Source organism: Furipterus horrens, unplaced genomic scaffold, assembly GCF_987537825.1.
Source record: "Furipterus horrens unplaced genomic scaffold, mFurHor1.1.pri manual_scaffold_17, whole genome shotgun sequence".
Lineage (NCBI taxonomy): Eukaryota > Metazoa > Chordata > Mammalia > Chiroptera > Furipteridae > Furipterus > Furipterus horrens.
In genome coordinates this window covers 55,532,385-55,552,326 of record NW_028327187.1, presented here as the reverse complement: position 1 = coordinate 55,552,326, position 19,942 = coordinate 55,532,385, and the positions used below count along the sequence as shown (strand labels likewise).

Genomic DNA, 19,942 nt, shown 5'->3' with positions numbered 1-19,942 from the left:
CCACTGATAATTCTAATTATATGGCAAATATTTGTATGTTTATTTCTAGAGGACCTTGTTGTACTCATGAGCTTCTGAGACTGCCAACCAGCAGTAGATGCAGACCACTTAGAGTCCCGCATGGAGAGCCCTCTCAGCCAAGGTGGTTACCTGATCGAGAAGAGTCACAGGTCCAGGCACTTCAACATTTACAGGGAGCACCCAGGGTGTTCAAGCTACTACAGGCTCAGGACAATGCATTTAGGCCTCTACAGGGGCAACCCCAGGCAAATCAGCGACTACAAAGGGCAGCTCAGGTGTTCATGCCACTACAGGTTCAGATTAAGGCTATATCATCTAGGTCCCTGCAGATGCAGATTAAAGTACCCCCACAACTACGGAGGGCAGCCTGGATGCTCATGCCACTACAGGCAAAGGTTAAGGCACCTAGGCCTCTACAGCTACAGGCCCAGATATCCAAAGAGTGGGAAGCTCAGGCTCAGCTTCAGGCATTAAAAGAGCCCCACGATCTGGACCAGGTACCAAAGGAATTTCAGGGGAAAGATCAGGTACCTGAACAACAACAAAGAGAAGGCCAAACCCCTGAACAACAGCAGGGGCAGAACAAGATATCTGAGGAGCACCTGGAACAGAACTGGGTGCCCGAACATTCAGAGGTACAGGAACAGGCTGCTGAGCCCACACAAGCAGAGACTGAGGCAAAGGAACCAGAGTCATTACAAGTACATGCCCAAGTATTCTTGCCTCTACTGTCACAGAACAACCATGTGCTGTTGCCACTACATTTGGATACTCAGGTGCTCATTCCAGTAAAGGAGCAAACCAAAGAGTCACCTAAGGAACGGGCCCAAGCACTAGAGCCCTCACAGTCAGTGGGCTTAATTCAAGCAATGATAGAGGGACTATCAAGAGACTTACTTCGAGCACAAAACTCACATAACTCAAAGCCACTTGGTCCACTGAAAACCCTGATGGAAAATCTGTCATCTAACATGTTTTACTCTCAACCAGAACACACACAGAAGAAAAAATCAAAGACTTCTAGTATAACGCAGGCATTGGCAAAAAAGCTGTCACCAAAGAGGTTCTGGGAAAAATTATCACAGAGACCCGAAAAGTTTGAGCTCTCAGACTTAGAAGCGTGCAGGCGAAGATGCCAACACAGGTGGGAGGATATCTTTAATCAACATGAGGAAGAATTGAGACAAGATGCAAGTGTAAGAGTTTCTAATTTTTTTTACTGAGTCAAATGTGCAGAGAAAATGTTTTCCTTCTATAATGTCAAATGAAATAAATATTCCTTGTGTCCCAGAGAAGATTAGCTAAGTAAATCCTGAAATTTCCAGATAATTGTGACTTAACTTAAGAAAGAAAAATTTGGTTGAATGATTAAGCTAATTGCTTTATAACTCTGTTGAGATAAAGCTTTAATAATTAGTTTTCTACCTGTTATTCCCTTAATAAATAAACGGATATCATACACATATTTAAAATAACTAGTTGGATCATTTAAAAAAATTTTTTAATTGTTGTTGTATTAGAGTTGTACCAATGTTTTCCCCTATTGCTCTACTAATTGGATCTTTTTTAAAAATTTTATCTTTTATTGTTTTTTTGTTATAATTGTCCCACTTTTTCCCTCATTGCTACCCCCCACCCAGCCCACCCCTTCTCCCACAGTCCATCCCGACCTTATTGTCCATGTTCACACGTTATTTATATTAGTTCCTTTGCCAAACCCTTCCCCTACTTACTCCCTTTCCTCCCTCCCCCCTCCCCCCTGATAACTGTAACTCTGTTCCTTGTTCAATTTTGTTCATTTGTTTGTGTTGTTCATTAGTCTCCTGTATCAGGTGATAGAATATGGTATTTATCTTTCATTGCCTGGCTTATTTCACTGAGCATAATTCTCTCTAGTTCCACCCATGTTGTCGCCAAGGGCAGGAGTTCCTTCTTTCTTTCTGCTGCATAGTATTCCATTGTGTAAATGTACCACAGTTTTTTAATCCACTCATCTACCGATGGGCACTTAGGCTGTTTCCAGCACTTGGCTATTGTAAACAGCGCTGCTATGAACATAGGGGTACATAAGTTCTTTTCAATTTGGGTTTCAGGATTCTTCGGGTATAATTCAATACCTATATAATTTTATTAACCAACATCACTCCAGTAAATTCAATAAAATTTTTTAAAACTTCCCAACATATTAAAAATAAACACATAAAAAAATTTTGGTTTTATTTCTCTAACTTCTAAGTTAGTTGATTTGCTCTTTCTTCCCCTCATGGAATCTTAAAATGAACCATTTAAGTGAACTGCATTAATTTTTGTACTTCAGGGTGTTTAAGTCAAACTTAAAATGAGAAGGAAAAATCAGTTTCCAAAACTTTTTGTAGATAGTTACCTTATGTATGTCTTGTCTCACTAATTTTCCACCCATTTTACATAGATAATAAATGAAATGGCTGCATAGAACATGCCACATTACAAATTTGTCTCTACACTCTTTCAAAATGTGGGATGCAATTTGTTAATACTTTTATATTATTTTGAAATGGTCAATAAAACTTTATTTGTTCTAATATAAGTGGATAATATTTGGCTGGGCTTCATAAATTCAATGCAGCAAATTTGATCTGATAACGAATTGTTTGTGAACTTCATGAGCGAATTAATGAGGTCAACAAAATTAGGAGAACATTTTTTTTTCTATTACGGTAAAGCATCCATTTACATAAAAGGAATCATTGTGAGGATCCTAAATTAAACCCTGGTATCATCATCCATTTGTCTAATAATAATTAACATAGTAATTAAAAATGAACCTTGTCTGAATGTGCGGATAAGGGAGTCTTTTGGTTTGTGTTCACTGAGCCAATGGAACAAATGTTATTTCCCTGACATTATTTAACATGAAAAAAATTAAAAGCAGCAAGAAAAAAAGGCCCCAGAAAGGAAATGGATATCAATCCTCCAAAGGTGTGAGGTAGGGGGGAAAACAAACCAGATAGATTCAAGGAGGTATAAGTCTAGAATGGTGATATTAGCCTGAAATTACGACTATTCCCAATGAACTCTAGTATAACCATATCTAATGGATTTTGCATTTGTGAAAGACTTTTATGCATCCCTGCAAAACTCTCAGTATTAGTGGCATGCACATACTTATTGTCATTCAGTGTTTTAAATATATATGTGAGAAGCCATTGTAAAGTGAAATAGTCGTCGGCAGCCGTCCGTCTCGAGAGACGATGGTGTAACTTCTTAAGAGTCTATTTGCACTGCCGAGAATGGCTGTGCAGTCCAACTCGGGAGTGACACGGTATCTGTCTCCTCCCGTGTTGAATCGACATCTTGTGATGACGCTGGAGTGTCCTCTCCAGTGAAGCTGAAGCTACAGAGCCTGGGCAGGGTGATATGGAGGGTCTGCTGTTGCCCATGCAGCAGACCCCCCCTCTCTTCGCAGCTGAAGGGTCCAAGGGAAAGACGGAGTCAATACAGCTTGGCTTCAGGTGCGCCGCAGGAGTTGCCGGTGTTGACTACAGCGTCAAACCGCCTTAGGGACTCCGGCTCCGGATTTTCTGTCGGGGTTTACTCCCTTAGCCTTTCCCCTGAAGAGGTATGCCGCAAGGCAGCGGAGGTTTTTTGGAGTCAGAGTTTTCCTTCTCTGATGTGCCCTGACTGGAAGATCGAACCCGCGACACTTAGCTCGCAGGCCGACGCTCAATCCACTGAGCCAAACCAGCCAGGGAAAAAGTGAAATAGTAAATAAGGAATAATTACTAATCTCTTGACCCTAGTCCCTTGTACAAACATTCATCTTTTTATGTGTAAAGAAAATGCAAAGGAAAAGTAAATTATTGATACTGCAGTCAAAAGCATAGTTCTTTTTAAATACCTGAAAATTTATTAGTGCTCAGAGATTTATGTGAGTGCTTCAACTCACCAGAAACAAAGAAAACACATTTCCATTATTCTCTTTTAGTAAAAAAATAATAATATTGACTGGCTTAAATGGGAAAATAGAAACTTTGTAAACTATTCTAGGGCTCAGTTAGGGAGAAATCTTTACAGTGCTATGTTACAAATTTTTCATTGCACAAAAGGACAAACTTTGTAGTTATAACTGCATATTAAACATGACAGTTTGGAGTTATAAGTTAAGCTTTAGACAAGATTGTCTTTTTTAAGTGTATTGGGGTGACATTGGTTAATAACATCATACAGGTTTCATGTGTACATTTCTATGATACATGATTTGTATATCGCGTTGTGTGCCCACCACCTAAAGTCAAACCATCTTCCATCACCATATATTTGGCCCCATTTACTCTTTATAACCACCACCCCCTTCCCTCTGGTAACCAGCATGCTGCTGTCTGTGTCTATGAGATTCAGCTTTATATTCAACATACGAATGAAGTCATATGATTCTTAGCTTTTTCTGACTGGTTTATTTCACTTAGCATAATATTCTCAAGGTCCACCTATGTTGTTGCAAATGGTAGTATTTTTTCTTATGGCTGAGTAGTATTCCATAGTATATATGTACCACATCTTATTTATCCAGTCCTCTATTTAAGGACACTTTGGGGTGCATGTATCTTTGCCAATCCAGAGATTGTTAATCTGGCTCTAATAGGTGAACTGCAAGTCATCAGTGATTCTCCTGAAAATATATGCAGACATGTATGTCTATATACAGTTTTCTGTGGAAAATCTGTAGCATTCCTCAGATTCTGAAAGAGATCCAGAGTCAAAACTATTGAAAACAACTGGTTTAAATTTATTTTAATATTTGAAAGTTATTAATTTATATATGCATCAGGATGATGGGGTTGCTCCTATCATTTGCATTTTAACAACCATTCAATTATTTGTTTTTGTTTGTTTGTTTCAAAAGGACAAAGAAGATGAATCATCAGACAATGAAGTATTTCATTCGATTCAGGCTAAAGCCCAAATAGAACCATTGCAACCATATGTTCCAGATCCTAAAGGAATTGAGGCAAGTTTCCCAATATTAGTTGCTGTGACATTTAAGTGTCTATGACAGTGGTTCTTAAACTTTTGGTCTCAGGATCTCTTTATACTCTTTAATATTGCAGAACCTCAAAAAACTTTTGTTTACATGATATTTAATATTTAATGTATTAGAAATTAATATGAAATTTAAAATATTTAATTCATTAAAATAATAGAACTATTACATGTTAATCTAAAAAAATTTTAATGAAAAATAGCATCCATTTTGCTTGCCAGATTCTCATATCTGCTTCTGCACATAATCTGTTGCCATATGTTGATTAAGTTAAAGTATATTAGTAAAATCTGGCTTCTCACATAAAGGTAGTTTGAAAGGGAGACTTTTCATAATTTTTTAAAGATAATTGTCAATAGTCTTTGATAATATACCAATAATGGAGAATTGGAATCTAAAACCATATAAGTGAAATTTTGTATATTTGGTAACATTAAAAAATATTGGTCTATTATGTGTTATGCATAGATGTTTTATTCCAGCATGATTTTGTATTTTTGTATATTGCTAGGTTGGAAGATATTGGTTAACTGTTTATGTAGATCTTTCCAAATGTTTACACTTTACAGTTAATGATGCAACATCAAAAATAGCATTTAATATCATCATAAATTTCATCATGAACATTATTTAGTTTCAATAAATTGTCAAGTGCATGGCGATAGATGTATATCTAAATTTTTAATTTTCATTGAAAGCTCAATTTTATCATTGCTAACAAATAGCATCAGTCGTTTTATTTCCTTGCGTTGACAGGCTTATTTCACTAATTTTAAATAAAATGCCTGCCACATACCCACACTGAATAATCCTTTGTCTTGTCAATCATTCTTTTAAGTAAAAATATTGCCTATACAAATTTTATAATTTAGCTTATAATATTAATTAGTGCCATTAATAAGTGTCTAGAATAGTGGTTCTTAAAATTTTTGGATTTAGGATCTCTTTATACTCAATCACATGTATTTTTTTTCCTTGATTGTCTCTGTTCTCAGGTGTGTTTATGACAGGGCCTGGTTCAACTAATAGGTATTTTATTTTCTTACACTTATGGTAATAGTTATATCAGTCTTGGTGTCCATATTGGCTTTCATTTTCATAGATATACTAATAGCTGTTTAGCACATGGTATTGGTGAGGGTCAAGTTGAAATTTAAATTCCTGTGTGGACAAGTAGTATCATAGCCAGCATATCTGGCAGCTAGCCATCTATAAATTTCTTGGTCACTGATGATGACTATGTGGATGGGTGGAAAAGTCAAAAGTTCTTGCCTTACTGATAGTGGACCTGGAGTCTCCTTGTTGTTCTTAACACTAAGGCCCCAGATAACTGCATTTCTTTCTTCAGAGCACTTCATGGTAGTCTACTATGGTATCTGTTATGAACAATTATCTTTTTAAATATTTTTTGCTGATACTAACAGTCCTCTGAAGTGAATAATAGAGTGTTGTTTTATAAATACTAACCACTGGCAGAAGAAACATAAGCTGGATTATATTATTTAGTTACAAGTAGCAATATGTCTCCCTCTCAACCTTATAAAATGACTTTACTTATTCTCAGATAATAATTATCTTAAGCATGATACCTAAAGCACAAAGTATAATGACTGGTGCATGATTGGTTTGGAATGTATAATTTGCCTTAGCATATGTTATTCTTTTAAAATCAACAATAAAGTCCAAATTTTATTTTTTACATTTATTTTTGCTGTTTATAGCATATGCTATTCTCACTAATCATTTTCTTCTCCCCATTTTCAGACCAAATATAGCCAATTCATATTAGGCATTACTCTTTTTTTGGGGTCTCTGGTTTAATAGTGTCAATAAACTTTCTGAGATCAGTTTCATGAATCAAGAGAACTAGACAGAGTCAAAATGATACCAGCTATGTGAATCAAATGTGGAAAAAGTCAGTCAGATGCTTATCCTGACAAACATCTGGTTATATTTGGAAAAACTCATTAGCAAAACATGTAAACAATTAACATTTTTTATTTCTTACCAGTCTGTTGTAGTGTAAAGACAATCTTGGTAAAACACTAAGGGAGAAAAAAAAATAGTGTAGTAAGTTTAGAACAGTTTCTATGAACTCAGAAGGATTTTTATTATCATGAAAATACCAGATTTTTTAAAAATGTAACACGTTGAATTAGCCTCTTTTACGTATATTTTATTGATGATGCTATAGCAGTTGTTCCAATTTTTACCACTTTGCCCCCTCTGCCCGGTACCTCCCCACCCTCCAGCAATCCTCTCTTCCTTTAGTTCGTGTCCATGGGTCACTCATATAAGTTCTTTGGCTACTCCATTAATTTTACTATTCTTTATATCCCCCTGTCTATTTTTTTACCTACCAGTTATGCTTCTTGATCCCTGCACATTTTCCTTCATTTTCCCCCTTCTCCCTCCCTACTAATAACCCTCCATATGATCTCCATATCTATGGTTTTTGTTCTTGTTCTAGTTGTTTGCTTACTTTCTTTTTGTTTGTTTTTTAGATTCATTTGTTGATAGTTGTGAGTTTGTTGTCATTTTAGTGTTCATGGTTTTGCTCTTCTTTTTATTTAATGTGTCCCTTTAACATTTCATATAATAATGGCTCGGTGATGATGTACTCCTTTAGCTTTACCTTGTCTGGGAAGCATTTTATCTGCACTGTCCATTCTAAATGATAGTGTGCTGGATAGAGTAATCTTAGTTATAGGTCCTTGCTTTCATCACTTTGAGTACTTCTTGCCAGTTTCTTATTGCCTGCAAAGTTTCTTTTGAGAATCAGCTATAGTCTTACGGAAACTCCTTTGTAGGTAACTCTCTTCTTTTCTCTTGCTGTTTTCGATTCTCTCTTTATCTTTAACTTTCAGTATTTTAATTTTGATGTGTCTTGGTGTGGTCCTCTCTGAGTTTAGCTTGTTTGGGGCTCTGTGCTATCTGGACTTGTATGTCTATTTCCTTTGCCAAATTAGGAAAGAATTCCTTCATTTTTTTTTAAATGAGTTTTCAATTTCTTGCTCTTCCTCTTCTCCTTCTGGCACCCCTACGATTTGAATGTTGGTGTGTTTAAAATTGTCCCAGAGGTTCCTTAGCCTCTCCTCATTGTTTTTTTGTCTATTTGTTTGTTTTTGTTGTTGTTTAATTCTTATTTCCTCATTCTGTACTGGTTGATTGTTTATTTCTTCCTTATATTCCAAACAGTTGATGTGAATCCCAGCTTCCTTCTCTTCATTATTGGCTTTGTGTGGATTTTTCTTCATTTCACAGTATAGTCTTCACTTATTCCCTTATGTGTTTGCTGTTCTCAATCATTTCTGTGAGCATCATTACCACCAGTGCTTTGAACCCTACATCAGTTAGGTTGGCTATCTCCTCTTTGCTTAGCTCTCCCTCTGGAGCCTTGATCTGCTCCCTCTTTTGGACTATACTACTCTGTCTTCTCAACTTCACAGCCTCCTGTGTTTGTCTCTATGTATTAGGTAGAGCTGTTGCACCTGTTATGTTGTAAGGGGCGGAGCTTTAGGTATTCATTAGTGCTGGGCAACTAGTTTTATAGCCTTGAGGAGCTGTATATGGTGGAGCGGTCAAAGAGGAAACAATGCTGTTTCATCAACCCTTGCCCCTTTTCCAGTCACTTCACCCACTTCCTGTAAGTGACTGAAACTCCTCTAGCTCTTTCCCTGGTGATGGTTCCCAGAGTGGGTGTGTTTGTGTACATTCTAGGACAATGGGGGCCCTCTAAATGGATTCTCCTGAGAGACCAGCAATTTCTTCTGCTGTCCCAATGCCCACTGGTTTTCACAACCAGAAGCAATGAGGCTTTATTTTCCTGGAGCTAGAACTGTGAACTGCTTGGTCAGGCCTGGGACTGGGATCTCTCCCCAGGTGTCCTTTCCAGTTTTATAATGTGTGACTACTTATTCCATTGGCTGGCCATATCCACTGCCTTGCCACTACAGCCACCACGACACTGCATCCTCTCCACCTTGGCTTCTCATCTTTGTCCCTCCTGCCCATGTGAATGAGTATTACTTCTTCATATCTTTGTTTGTTGGATTTCCATGAAGTTTGATTTCCTGGTAGTTTTGGTTTATTTTTGTTTGTTTCTTTGTTTTTGTTTTGAGGTAGATGTAATCCTCTTTATGGTTGTGCAAGGAGGCTAAATGTGTCTGCTTATGCCTCCATCTTGGCCAAAGGTGAATTTGCCTAGTGAATCTAGTGTGACTGCCTTGTTGAATGCCAGAACAACCTATTTTGGAAGTAACTAAAAACTATTTTGTATAGAAAGCTAGTGATGTAAAACTAAATGAGGCAAGGCAATGCTAATGTTGGCAGAAAGTAAATCTGTCCCACTGATAGAAGCTGCTCTCTCTCTCTCTCTCTCTCTCTCTCTCTCTCTGTCTCTCTCTCTCTCTCTCTCTCTCTCTCTCTCTCTCTCTCTCTCTATATATATATATATATATATATATATATGCATTTTTGAGTGTGTTGTATTATATGAATGAATATTAATACAATTCAAATGAATTCATTTGGAATTGAAAAAGTATTTAGAACATTGATTATGACATTGCAGTTAAAGTATAAAGTGAAAAACACTTTTTAAAAAATAGGACACTTTATATTCAAGAGACCTTAATGATGTGTATGTGTGTATATTACACTTTTTAAAAATCTAGGGTTAGCTTAAAAAGGTGAATGAGAAATTTGAACTTAAATACTGAGTGAGAAGATTGAACTTGATCTAAAAGGTAATATAAAAACATAAATAGATACAGGAAACTAAAGAGCTACAGAAACAAACAAACTAAATAGGCAAAGACTAGAATTGTAGTCAGTAGGGGGGAGGGGGGAGGGAGAGAAGGGGATAAGTAAGGGAAGGGTCTAGTCAAGGAACGTATATGAATGACTGATGGACATGGACAATGGGGAGGGATATAATTGTGGGAGAAGGGATGGGCTGGGAGGTGGGAGCAATGGGGGAAAAATGGGACAACTGTAATTGAATAACCAAAAAAGAAAATTTTAAAAATAAATAAATAAAAATTAAAAAAAACATAAATAGAAAATTAAATTGGCAGTTGGAAGACCTATATTCTGATAACATTCTTTGATTATGTAAAATCCTTTAAAAAATCAGTTTTCCTCTGTGGGCTACAGATTTCTCAATAACAAAATGAGGGTGTTTGATTATATAATCTCCAGAATCTGTTATTATACTAAATTTAAGGCTATCATCAGAAGTTATTGTTAAGCAACTCTAATGTTATAATTAATTATTAAAATACAATCTATTTTATGAGTTGGATTTTTAGAAAATATATCCATATGGAAAAAGACATTCTTCCATAAATTAAACTCAAAGGAAATATGATGAAAAATTCTATTGAAATATTGCATTGTGTCTTTAAGGTCCAAGAAAGATCTACTTCTGTGTGTTGCATCCAGGATCATGCTCACAATATCAAGTTCTCTTCAAGGTCTGTGTCTCTGATTTTACCCACTATTTACTATCACATGAAAATTTAAGCTTATTTATGTGACCCTAAGTTCTGTGTGAAGTTAAAGCTAAAATATTAATAAAAACATAATCATCAATGACCCATATTTAAGACCTTAAGTGCAATGATCTGTTAACTAGGTATTTCACATTTTAATGTATGCAATCTCAGCATCATTTAGTTTGATAATTAGCTGGTAATAGTCACAATTTAATAAAAGGAAGAACAATGAATTTTTTGGTAACCTTCAATTAGTAATTTACAACAAAAATGTATTTTCAGTTGTATCACGTACTTGAATTACATATTTTATCATGTGCTACATGATAAAGCATACACATAAATAATTCCTAACCTCATAAACTAATGACACAGAATCTGCAAGGCTGATATAATCTATAGGGAAAATAAAATCTAAAGCTCAACATTTTATCAATGATGGTTTGTACCAGTCACTGTATTTTTTACCTCTGTAATATTGGTGAATTTCAGTAATTTTCAAGGGCCATGTTTCATATTTTAGATGTTGTGTGCAATTATTTATACTTGAAAAGTAAATTTTAATGTAGATTTTTCTTCAAAATCATACCCCTTCTTACCCCAATTTGTAATAGAATTTAGCCTATATTTATTCACTCAATCATTCAGTAATTATTTATTAAACACTGATTATATTCAAGATACAGAACAGTATGGCCAGATGGCATAAAGATTATAGTATGTATAATTCTACCTTGTTATATTTTAAAAATCCACATATTTATGTTCTTAAATTTACATTATGTGTAGAAATCTTTGAAAATTTGAAAACTAGATTAGAATCCTTCTCGTTCTCTGCATTCAATGAATAAAGTGCCATGGTCCTTCCGAAGTGCCAAGGAACCAATTTAGTTTTGTGTATCTTATCTCTTTTTATTGTCATGGGTTTGATTTTAATAAAATACTATTTATATATATATAAATTGATATTGCTGTGAAACTGGAACTGGTTGGTCATGTTAAAAAATGATTTTGAATTTATGAATAGCAAATATATTACCTTTAAATATGATAAAATTTATAAACTTGATTTAAATGAAACGAGTCTTTTCTGAAATTTTGGATCATAGAAAAAACTCTTGCCTGTTACAGTCTTAAACTAATAACCATCATCCTTCCTAATCAGAAATTCCAAAGAAACTATATAATTTAGCAGCCCTGGTTCCAAAAATCTTCCTAAATACTAAAAGCTAAGGTATGTCTCTATGTGTCCATCCATCTGAATTTGGACAGTAAAAACTGAAGTGCTGCATCTATGTGTCCATTCACCTATGTATCTATATCTGGAACAGGATGTTAAAAATTATAGATTCCAAACATTTAAAACAGGATGATAATAATGGAATATTTAACATAACAATTACTTAGCATTTTTATAGTGTTGAAATCCTCACATACACTATAAGGTTATGTTCATTGCTACATTACCTAGGTAATAATAGTGTCTGAATATTTGCTGAAAGAAATTTTATAGGAATTTTTAGAAATAAATATGATATGTGAAAGAAACACACAACTATATAGAAACACTGTTTTATATTTTGTAAATTGTTTCTTTGTTCTAGATGAAATAGTAGGTTTGGGGAAAATGGAAATTGGAAGATATACTTAAGCTCTACTTCTTTCCAGCTTTGTATTGGTCTTGATGTTGAGTTGTGCATTCCCTTTATAAATGTTAGGACATGGCACTTACTTTTCTGTCTTTTCATTAGTGTTCTTCACCGGTCTCTCTTGGAACAAGCTCAGAAGCCCATTGACACCAGACAAAGGAGTTCGCAAATTTCTCATAATTGCCCAGCAGCATCAGGTGATTCAAAGCGCAGTCAAAACAATGGAGCTAATGAGTCCCAATTTATATTGCAGAAGTCAAGAACGAATTTCACCAAGAATTAATTAAAAGTGGCAGGGAGGCCCAGTAGGATTCAGACCAGGGGGCCATTGGATTTGGCAATTGAGTGGTCATTGGTGACCCATGAGAAATGGGAATTAATTTTTCTGAAATTTGTTCTTTCAGCTGAGTAACAGCTAAGAGTGTGTCTAGGAAGGTGGGGTGTGTCAAATTTCATTTCTATAACATGTGTGAAATATATGGGAAAGGAACTTGGGAGAGTCCTCTCCAATAAACTTAAGTTTATGAGCTATATTTAGTATATGGAAATATTAGATGAAATAGTTGTGAGCATGTGTTTTATTTATCAGTTTGTTATTTCACCTCGATGTAAAGGTTATACAGTACCTCATAAACATTTCTAAATGTAACAAATTGATGTGTTTACTTGATATACATAAAAAATTAATAAAATCATACAAAATAACATGTCAAATTGTGATATGACTTTAAAGTAAGTATTTTATTTTATTATGTGCTTCTGAGAGCCTTTAAATTAATTATAGATTTCTGAAATATGGGTAAACAAAGGCAAAAGTCATGCCTTGGGTCATAAAATCTGGCACTATCTACATTTAAGCAATTCAAGTAAGTTAAGCAAGGACAAAATACCTGAGTCCCAAAATCATCTGTAAAAATGTAGCATACATATTTTATTTTAAATGCTAATAATTAAATGGATATATAGGTGTAAAGTCAGATTTTGAAACACCTGAACTTAAAAACATGATTCTTCTTAGGAGACTCAGATAATGGCAGAATTATTTTAAACAGTATTGTCACCTTGTGCTGAAATATTATCTTGTGAGGTATAAGATAATACTGTGTAAAGAGTAACTTTCAGAATGTTTCCCAAAGAATCTTTTCATTTTACCTAGGGCAATTTGGCTAATACAGGGAAAACGACTAAAAGTTTAAGGTTTATTTACGTCACCTTTTTCGAAATAAGGAAATTCTGGATTAAGCCCAAAGGAGTCTGAGTAATGGTTAGAGGGAGAAGGGGTTAGATAGCATCTGTGCAGATAATAATAGATTAAGTTCTTTTCAGCTCTGAAATTATTTTATTGTGTGTGCGACATAGACCATTTCAAATTGCCATGATATCGTATACTTCATTACACAGGAAAGGAGAGAACCTTACTATTAATTTTCCTCAAAATCTCAAAAACCCACCCAAACTTTCTATTTAGCCTAATAACACACCAAGAGACTTGAGAGAACATTATTTTCTGCAGAAAGGTAAGAAACCACAAATGTACAACAGTGCCAGAAGATGGGCACACAAATTGTAAGGTGTGTACAGTGTAATATTCTCAAAAAAATAGCAGTGTGTTCAAAAATGTGTTTTCTGGAATTGTAGTGCCAACACTTTGGCTATATATACCAACATATATATGTATACACGTTGCAAATAAAAGCACACAAAAACAATAAACAAGGACTTGAGTGTTCCTTTAGTAAAGCTTTTTCTAAGTATACTCACCCAGTTCTACTGATGATTGACCCTAAAGATTCCCACTGGATTTTAATCAAAGGTGTTAATTACTATACCACAAATCTTAATATCAAAAACCTAGACTTTCAATCCAGATATATTTTCATTTAAATAGAAGTATTTACACTATAAACGTGCTGTATATTGTGATAGCTGCTACTAAACACGTCACTATTAAAATTAAAACAAAAATAAAATAAAATTATGGTCTTTCCTCACGCACACTGGCCATATTTCAAATGCTTAATAATCACATGTGTCTGGTGGCTACTGTATTGACAGTACAGTTTAGAACATTTCTATTGCTGAAGAAAGTTCTATTGCACAACCCTGGTATAGAAAGATTCCTAGCTTTTTAAAAAGGGCTGTTCTGTCTCCTTTGTCTCTTTTAATTTGTTCATGTCTCCTTTGTATAGAAATACTTAAGACTGTATCCTTGAGTAGAAATTGGGTGATTATGATTGCATTCAACTCTCTTCTTGAGGGTTTTGTCTAATCTATCACCTTTTAATAGACATTTGGGCTCTTTTTCTATTTTTTTAAAATCCTTAACACAGCTATTTTTTATTGACTTTTTAGAGGGAGAGAGGGAGGGAAGGAGAAAGTAAGAGAGAGAGAGAGAGTAAAATTGATGTGAGAGAGATACACCAATCTGTTGTCTCCTGTATGCTCCCCTGATTGGGAATCAAACCCCATAAACTTCAAGCTAGATATGTTCCCTGACTGGCAATTGGCAATCAAACCTGCAACCTTTTGATGTAAGAGATGTCACTCCAATCGAGCCAGCTGGTGAGCACTTAGGCTCATTGTTTACTAGTTAGTATGGGAGGCCAGTTGTACCTCAGAGCACTTCCTATTCTCAATACATTTAATTATCTGTTCACCAGCCTTTCTGTGTATCTTCTTACACAGATAGAAGTATTTAGCAAGTATACCCTTAATATTGAAAACTAAATAACCGTGTAATTCTACAGACAGTACAAACCTTGAGCCTGTCACTGAAACCAAAAACAGAACTTAGGATCTTGGCTTCATGAGAATTAATCAGGTAATATTTCCTGAATGGAAAGAGTTTACATGAAAAATATAAAGAGATAGCAATGGTACACTATAAATATGAAGGCAGTGGCTATGATCACCACTGTTACTAATGTATTTTTGGCATTCCACAGAATCTTCCAACGAAGAAAGTCCATTGACTGGGAGAAGCTCCCAGTCATCACCTCCTTATTCTACAATTGATCAGAAGTTGCTGGTTGACGTCCATGTAGGTTTCCATCTTAATTCTTAATACATTTATGTCTGTTCCTTTTTACTTTCAATTTTTTGACTTGCATATTTTTATCTTTACTTGAAGGGAACATTAAAGTTTAGCTTTTAAGTTAATTTTTTAAAGGTAGATTTCTGTTGTTATGTGATTATGCACAAGATGAAATCTGGAAATTAAACGTGAAATGGAAAAACATTTAGTTGATCATAAAATATTTTATTTTTACATTCTTGTATCAGAACATATTCAATAGATTATTATAAAAACTGTTTTTAGAAGCTAATATCAAATTAAAGAATAGTGGCTAGATGCTCAATTTTTGTCTCATATCATTTCTTGGATGATCAGGCAATGTGTAAAAACAAAATAAAACATTGAAAAAATTACCCCTGATTGCATAAATAAAGTCTTCCAATTCTTTGCAGAATGTGCTTTTAGATCATTCCATTTTACTTTTGTAATTACTCCTACACTACCACACACACATCCTTTTCAGGTTTTCCGGAAGTTGCTTATATGATACATAACACATTTAAAGGTGGATTTATATTAATATGCATAAAAATGTTTGTATTACTTTAAGACAACATATGTTCTATAAAACTATAGCTGGGAAATTAACATATCGATTTTAAGGTATATGTGTTAATTCCATGTCAGAGAATACAATGAAGGGAAACGAGACTATATCTCCTATAGAGCATCAAATCATCTGTTCTACTCTCTAGCACTAAAACAAAATGTCAATTCCTCAGAAGACAAGTAGGGGTAATAAAAAAAAAGTGAGTTAAACTTTCATTGTGTGATCCAAAATGGTCCTTAATTATAACAGCATGAGGTTTGGGTTTTGACATCTCATGGTTACAAAAAATGTTGACTTTATCTATTGAGTAAACATCATTTCAATTAAAAATATTTTTAAAAATATTGTCTGCTTGGAAACATTCCAATCTAGAACAAAATGGAAGGGAACTAGAGACTACATTAACCTTTCTTGTGCACACAGGTTCCAGATGGATTTAAAGTAGGACAAATATTACCCCCTGTTTACTTGGCAAATGAATGGGTAGGCTATAATACACTCTCTGAAATCTTCCAGAATGATTGGTTAACTCCTGAACCTTTCATTCAGCCACCTGAAGAAGATGGTGATTATGTTGAACTCTATGATGTTGGTACTGATACTGATGGTGATGATGATGATTCAAATGATGTGTTTGAAGATACCTATGCCCATGACAATAGCAATGATGCCTTAGATAACCAAGTTGGTAAGGCTAATAATGTCAGTAAATACCATGATGATGACAACAATGATGAGGCTGTTGATGACAAAGATAATAATCATGATGATGCTTCTAACTGGCAAAGGTAGGTTTTGATGGATTACTTGCAGCTTCCCATGTTTTATAATTCCAAAATTACTTGCACCTTTGATTTAATTTCAAAATGTATTACTAAGAGGAGGAAGGAATTGTATCTGCATATTGGTAAATGGTTGATTTTCTTTTTTTTTATGTGTTTTATTGATTATAATGTTACATTTGTCCCAATTTCCCTTCCCTCTTCTCCCCTCCACCCGGTGGCCCCCCTCCCTCCAGTTGTACCCCCTTTTAGACCATGTCCATTAGTTGTGCATATAGTTCTTCTCAACCTCTCTCTGTCTATTCCATTCCCTCCTACCATGCTCCTTAATTCCTATATCATCTCCCTCCCTCTCCCCCTTCCCCCTCCCTGTTGACCTCCCCCCAATATGCTTCCCATACCTATAGTTCTTTTTCCACTCTCGTTGCCTGTTTAGTTTGCCTTTGTTTCAATACCTTAGCTTCTGTTGTTGTTTCTTGTGATGCAGTTTTCATTTTAGTGTTCATAGTTTTGATCCTCCTTTTTCTAAACCAGTCCTTTTAACATCTCATATAACAGTGGTTTGGATCTAATGAACTCTTTCAGTTTTGTTTTGTCCTGGAAACACTTTCTCTGCCCTTCTATTCTGAATGACAATTTCACTGGATAGAGTATTTGTGGTTGTAGGTTTTGGATTTTCATTACTTTGAATATTTCTTGCCAGTCCCTTCTTGCCTGCAGGGTCTCCCTTGAGAAGTCAGCTGATAGTCTAATTGGGACCCCTTTGTACATGATTCTTTTCGTCTCTCTTGCTGCTTTTAAGATTCTCTCTTTATCTTTAACTTTTGACATTTTGATTATAATGTGTCTTGGAGTGGTTCTCCCTGGGTCCAGTTTTTTTGGAATTCTCTGTGCTTCCTGGACCTGTAAGTCTATTTCCTTTCCCAAGTTTGGGAAGTTCTGCTTTATTATATTTTCACTTAATTTTTCAATTTCTAGTTGAAATTGTATCTGCATATTGGTAAATGGTTGATTTTCAATGATATATTTTAAATTATTTCAGTGAAAAAAATTACACTCTTGTATACTATATATTTACTAGTACTCAAATATTTGTTAGGTTCTTTAGAACTGGAATTGTCTGGGTGTTTCTGTTAACATTAATACTACTGAATTATGCTACCCTCTAAGACTGCAATAAGTATGAGAAATCGGGTGACACATTTAGTAGTGTGCTACTTAATTCCTATAAGATGAAGCTCTAGTATTTGCAAACAAAATATCTAAATTTGTTTAAAATTATTTAAAACTTGGCTTTCACCTGATGTTTTGAGGCTGCAACTTACTAACAATGGCATTATTCTTCAGATTCTGAAAACTGCTGTAATTAATTCAGTACTCATTCAATTTTCTCTTTTTTATAAGGTAGCTACCCAAAGTGATAATATTTAGTGAAATAGTATTTTTGGCATGCTGCCAGTTGTTTGCTGTATATATATATAGTTATTTGTTCTTGATCTAAACTGCTAGTGGGTCCTTATTTACATATGCTCATCATTTGTATTTAAACTGCTCTCAAAGTATATTAGTTACTATAACATATTTTTACAAAAATAATTAACAGTGAGAAAAATTTTTTTAAATATTGAAATCCATTTATTGTTTTTTCATAATTCAAAATTATTGAGGGATATATATCACAGAACAAATGACTTTTTTTTGCCAACTAAAAAAAATCTACCAGGAATTCCATTGCCAAATAAATTTGCTTTCAGAATTATAATAGCTACATGTTTCTGATGTCTCATGCAAAAGGTCATTGAGACATTGTGTTAATGTTGGTGTCCTTAGCAACTAATTAAGTGACTATCTTAGGAAATGAGTACTATATTACTGAACTTCCTGGTGGTAGTAGAACAATCAATGGGATTCTGTAGCAAAGCAATCAATACACGTGTTAGAAAATCAAGGCATATGTTAACATTAGAATAAATTAGATATATTGCAAGAAGAATTATTTAAACATATTGTGGCTAAGCCAAGAATATGGGATTTAAGTTGCTAATGCACTAAAGTCTATTGTTCAAGAAAAAAATACATATTATTTTAGCCCTGGCCAGGTAGCTCAGTTGGTTAGAGCATTGTCCTGATGTGCCAAGGTTGCATATTTAGTCCCCAGTCAGAGAACATACAAGAATCATCCAATGAACTCATAAATAAGTGGAACACTAAATCAGCATTTCTCTTTCCTCTCTCTCCCCCTTCCTATCTCTCTCTAAAAATCAATGTTTTTTAAAACACATATTCTCACCACCAACCTAACATGTGTTCCTAATAAAGAATTAAAATTCTCTTTCATATGCCATCTAAATGCAGCCACAGAATTGATGGTGGTTGTGGTATTAATTCAGTATTTAAGATTGAAAGGACATAGAGGCATTTTCCTTCTATATATGCCAGTAGCATTCACATAGAGCAGAAATGTGCCTAGAGGTAGTACATATGTATAAGATATAACCTAATTATGTTTAATTTTCTTTCAGGCATATTTTGTTAGGCCATTTTCACCCAATCATTAATTGGATCTTTTCAGCAGGTCAAGCTACAGCAGAAATGGAAGCTGGAAGCAAAACGGTAGAGATGCAGATGCTGGGAAAGAAACCTGTAACACGTATGGAAACCAGAAAACCAGTAGAAGCCATGTAGAATATGCAGCCAGTGGGGACAATGCAGCTATTGGAGATCATGAAGGAGATAAAGCCAATGTAGGGTGGGAGAAGAGAAGCATGAAGGGTAATGGGGGTCGGAGAGTTAATGAAACCAATGAAGAGAGTGAAGCCATTGAGCTCAATGAAAGAGAAACTTGCTCAAAGACAGATTATCCAGGATTGGAAAGACCAGCATCACAGGACTTTGAACATCAACAGGAGGTAATGTACAATTTGAAAAGGAAAATGAATTCTTCTCTTTGTGAATGTGTTTTGTCATGTAATGTGTCACATTTCCAGCCATTCAACATATATTTTAAACCTCTATGCCAAATCCTTAAACATTTTTAACTCTAGCTTTAGGTGGATCTTTGATTATTCTAATTTGTATAGTTCCTATTTAATTCCAGGGACTAAAATATCTTCCTTATTTGTCTTTATTACTCAGATTATATGTTTGGAATAATGCCTTTTAACATATAATTATTTTTCTAGGAAGTTTTAATTTTGGTAAAATATACATAATGTTTTTCAATTTTAACCATTTTTAAGTATTAGAATTCAGTGAAATTGAGTACATTCACAATGTTGTACAACCATTACTACTCATCATTCCTAAAACTTTTATCATCCTCGAAAATTAAACAATTAACTCTATT

At 34.6% G+C, this 19,942-nt stretch overlaps 1 protein-coding gene across 2 annotated transcripts in view; it reads left to right on the top strand.

Annotated features, from left to right (window-relative positions):
- The window catches only part of NRK (Nik related kinase), a 220,249-nt gene that overhangs the window by 161,372 nt on the left and 38,935 nt on the right, over positions 1 to 19,942 (top strand). The window contains exons 13-19 of one of the 2 annotated variants that reach the window (XM_090264658.1): positions 50 to 1,217; positions 4,904 to 5,008; positions 10,451 to 10,518; positions 12,291 to 12,385; positions 15,134 to 15,228; positions 16,364 to 16,602; positions 19,172 to 19,505. In XM_090264658.1, the coding sequence (XP_090120784.1) occupies positions 50 to 1,217; positions 4,904 to 5,008; positions 10,451 to 10,518; positions 12,291 to 12,385; positions 15,134 to 15,228; positions 16,364 to 16,602; positions 19,172 to 19,505 (2,104 nt within the window). Of the gene's footprint in view, positions 1 to 49; positions 1,218 to 4,903; positions 5,009 to 10,450; positions 10,519 to 12,290; positions 12,386 to 15,133; positions 15,229 to 16,237; positions 16,603 to 19,171; positions 19,506 to 19,942 lie in introns of both variants that reach the window. The other variant, XM_090264657.1, reaches the window with a different exon arrangement.